The sequence below is a fragment of the Sinocyclocheilus grahami genome, unplaced genomic scaffold (genome assembly GCF_001515645.1).
Source record: "Sinocyclocheilus grahami isolate Dianchi unplaced genomic scaffold, SAMN03320097.WGS_v1.1 scaffold817.1, whole genome shotgun sequence".
Taxonomy (NCBI): domain Eukaryota; kingdom Metazoa; phylum Chordata; class Actinopteri; order Cypriniformes; family Cyprinidae; genus Sinocyclocheilus; species Sinocyclocheilus grahami.
This window is the reverse complement of record NW_015505996.1, coordinates 385,086-389,045: the sequence shown is the minus strand read 5'-3', so window position 1 is coordinate 389,045 and position 3,960 is coordinate 385,086. Positions and strand designations below refer to the sequence as shown.

General features: G+C 34.0%; 1 protein-coding gene across 1 annotated transcript in view; it reads left to right on the top strand.

Moving 5' to 3' along the window:
- ppp2r5a (protein phosphatase 2, regulatory subunit B', alpha isoform) overlaps positions 1-3,960 on the top strand; it is a 27,399-nt gene that overhangs the window by 16,142 nt on the left and 7,297 nt on the right. The window contains exon 5 of the mRNA XM_016246956.1: positions 2,253-2,383. Within this exon, the coding sequence (XP_016102442.1) occupies positions 2,253-2,383 (131 nt within the window). The remainder of the gene's footprint in view (positions 1-2,252; positions 2,384-3,960) is intronic.

Genomic DNA, 3,960 nt, shown 5'->3' with positions numbered 1-3,960 from the left:
TGATACTCTATCTATCTATCTATCTATCTATCTATCTATCTATCTATCTATCTATCTATCTATCTATCTGTCTGTCTTTCTGTCGTCTATCTATCTATCGTCTGTCTGTCTATCTGTCATCTGTCTATCTATCTATCATCTGTCTATCGTCTATCGTCTATCTATCTATCATCTGTCTGTCTGTCTGTCTATCTATCTATCTGTCATCTGTCTGTCTATCTATCATCTGTCTGTCTGTCTGTGTCTGTCTGTCTGTCTATCTATCATATGTCTGTCTATATCTTTCTGTCTGTCTGTCTGTCTGTCTGTCTATTTATCGTCTGTCTATTTATCATCTGTCTGTCTGTCTGTCTGTCTATCATCTGTCTGTCTGTCTATCTATCTATCATCTGTCTATCGTCTATGTATCATCTGTCTGTCTGTCTGTCTATCTATCTATCATCTGTCTGTCTATCTATATCATCTGTCTGTCTGTCTGTCTGTCTATCTATCATCTATCTATCATCTGTCTATCGTCTATCGTCTATCTATCATCTGTCTGTCTGTCTGTCATCTGTCTGTCTATCTATCATCTGTCTGTCTGTCTATCTATCTGTCTATCTATATTTATCTATCATCTGTCTGTCTATCTATATCATCTGTCTGTCTGTCTATCTATCTATCTATCTATCTGTCTGTCTGTCTGTTTGTCTGTCTATCTATCATCTGTCTGTCTGTCTGTCTATTTATCTATCATCTGTCTATCTATCTATCATCTGTCTGTCTGTCTATCTATCTATCATCTGTCTGTCTGTATCTATCTGTCTGTCTATCTATCTCTTTATCTATCATCTGTCTGTCTGTCTGTCTATCTATCATATGTCTGTCTATATCTATCTGTCTGTCTGTCTGTCTGTCTATTTCTGATCTGTCTGTCTGTCTGTCTGTCTATCTATCGTCTGTCTGTCTGTCTGTCTATCTATCTATCTATCATCTGTCTGTCTGTCTTTCTATCTATCTATCTATCTATCTATGTATCTATCTATCTATCTATCTATCTGTCCGTCCGTCCGTCAAAAAATATAATATATTTTGTCCTAATGATAGGTGACCACTTAACTGCTTGAATGAATTAAATTCCCATTTAAAAGTGCTTTATTTTAGGGTGGTAAAGCTATGGTCAGCTGGTCTTTTATTCCATCTTATTCATAGCCATCTATTGAAATAAGCCCTGCATGTGGAGAATGCTATCTATCTATCTATCTATCTATCTATCTGTCCGTCCGTCCGTCAAAAAATATAATATATTTTGTCCTAATGATAGGTGACCACTTAACTGCTTGAATGAATTAAATTCCCATTTAAAAGTGCTTTATTTTAGGGTGATAAAGCTATGGTCAGCTGGTCTTTTATTCCATCTTATTCATAGCCATCTATTGAAATAAGCCCTGCATGTGGAGAATGAGCCATTTTAATCCTGTTTAAATTTGGATTTAGAGTTACTAATGTTTTAGACATCATTAACAGCGTCATGAATGTGATTGAGGTTGGACTCATTTACTAATAATGTCATGTTGCATAAAGGCTGTTGTCAAATACATCACTCATGGCAGGGATTCATTGTCTGGAGGCTAAGGGTAGCATTACATAACGCAGTCCTGTGCAGACAGTCTAATGACGCTGCCAGATCAAACCATTCCATAAAACCTTCCATTAAAGGAGCACTCCACTATTTTTGAAAATAGGCTAATTTTCCAACTCCCCTAGAGTTAAACAGTTGAGTTTTACCTTTTTCGAATCCATTCAGCCGATCTCCGGGTCTGGCGGTAGCACTTTTAGCTGTAGCTTAGCATAGATCATTGAATCTGATTAGACCGTTAGCATCTCGCTTAAAAATGACCAAAGAGTTTAGATATTTTTCCTATTTAAAACTTGACTCTTCTGTAGTTACATCGTGTACTAAGACCGACGGAAAATTAAAAGTTGCGATTTTCTAGGCCGATATGGCTAGGAACTATACTCTCATTCTGACGTAATAATCAAGGAACTTTGCTGCATGGGTGCAGTAGGCGCAATGATATTACGCAGCGCCTGAAAAATAGGCTAACTTCAGTCAACATAACCAACGTGACCACCTGGTACGGCAGCAAAGTTCCTTGATTATTACGCTTAAAAAAACAAAAACAAGATGATTATATTATTTCAGGGTTGCAACCTCATACTGTAATAAGAAATGATTATGTGAGAAAATGAACTGCTTGCTTTTTTTCCAGCTCTTAGAACTGTTTGACACTGAAGATCCTCGTGAGAGAGAGTTTATAAAAACGGTTCTGCATCGCATCTACGGGAAGTTTCTGGGTTTGCGTGCCTTTGTTCGGAAACAGATCAACAACATTTTTCTGAGGTAAGAAAACACTTCTTTTCACACTCTTATATTTGTGTACACTGCTATTCAAAAGTTGTTTGAAAGAAATGAATACTTTGATTCAGCAAGGATGCACAAAATGAATAAATAGATTTATCAAACGTGACCGTAGCAACATTTATCATTTTAGAAAAGATTTCTATTTCAAAAAATGCTGTCCTTTAAACTTTCTATCCCACTAAAAAATATTAAGCATTTTCAATATTGATAATAAGAAGAAATGTTTCAGCATATAATAATGATTTCTGAAGGATCATGTGACACTGAAGACTGGAGTAAGGATGCTGAAAATTCAGCTTTGATAAATACATTTGAATAAATTACATTTGAAAATATATTCAAATAAAAAACTATTTTAAAATGGAATAATATTTCACAGTATTACTGTTTTTACTGTATTTTTGGTCAAATAAATACAGCTTTAGTGAGCAAAGAGACTTCTTTCAAAAACATTTGAATAAAATCTTACCAAACACAAACATTTTAACTGTAGTTTGTGTCTGCATTTTTTGTCATTCTTACATGGCTTTGTAATCTTTATGAAATTTTTTTTTTTTTTATTGTTTATTTTTTTTATTTGTTTAATTGTTTTTGCATGTCAAAGTAAGGCAAATGTGACCATGGACCACAAAACCAGTCTTAAGTAGCATGGGTATATTTGCAGCAATAGCCAACAATACATTGTATGGGTCAAAATGATAAATTTTTCTTTTATGCCAAAAATCATTAGGATATTAAGTAAAGATCATGTTCCATGAAGATATTTTATTAATTTCCTACCGTAAATTAGGGGTTTGCAATATTGACAAAAAATAATATCTCAATATTTTCTGGGATTTTATCGATACCGATAATTAGACGATATTTTGCTGAATGTGTTATTGTGCTGATATCTTAAGGACTGCCGTGGACAGCTGACTCTAAAAGTTTTTGATATTCTTCATATTCTGTGTGGTGGTCAGTTCACTCTGATAAAAATTTATCTTTTCCAATAAGTTTTAACTGATTTTTACATTTTATGGGCATTTTTACCTTTATAAAGCAATTTTTTTCTAAAAGTGTCCATTATCTTTTGCATACTGATATTTGAAATTTTTTAAATAATAAAAGATTCTCTGAATGTGAAATTAAAACCGCCAGTAGGTGGCAGCAAGTCACTGTTAATAAATGACTCATTGCGATTGAACCGAATTATTTAATCGGATGATTCATTCAGGAACGAAACACCGTCATGTTGCTCAGAGATGCAGCATGTCCGGCCTTGTGGATGTGTTTGGAATTATTTTTTGTTGTCGAAATGGCGCAAAAACAGGAAATATGTGACCCTGGACCACAAAACCAGTCTTAAGTCGCTTGGGTATATTTTTAGCAATAGCCAAAAAAACATTGTATGGTCAAAATGATTGATTTTTGAAGATATTTTGTAAATTTCCTACCGTAAATATATCAAAAGTTAATTTTTGATTGGTAATATGCATTGCTAAGAACTTCATTTGGACAACTTTAAAGGAGATTTTCTCAGTATTTAGATTTTTTTGCACCCTCAGATTCCATAT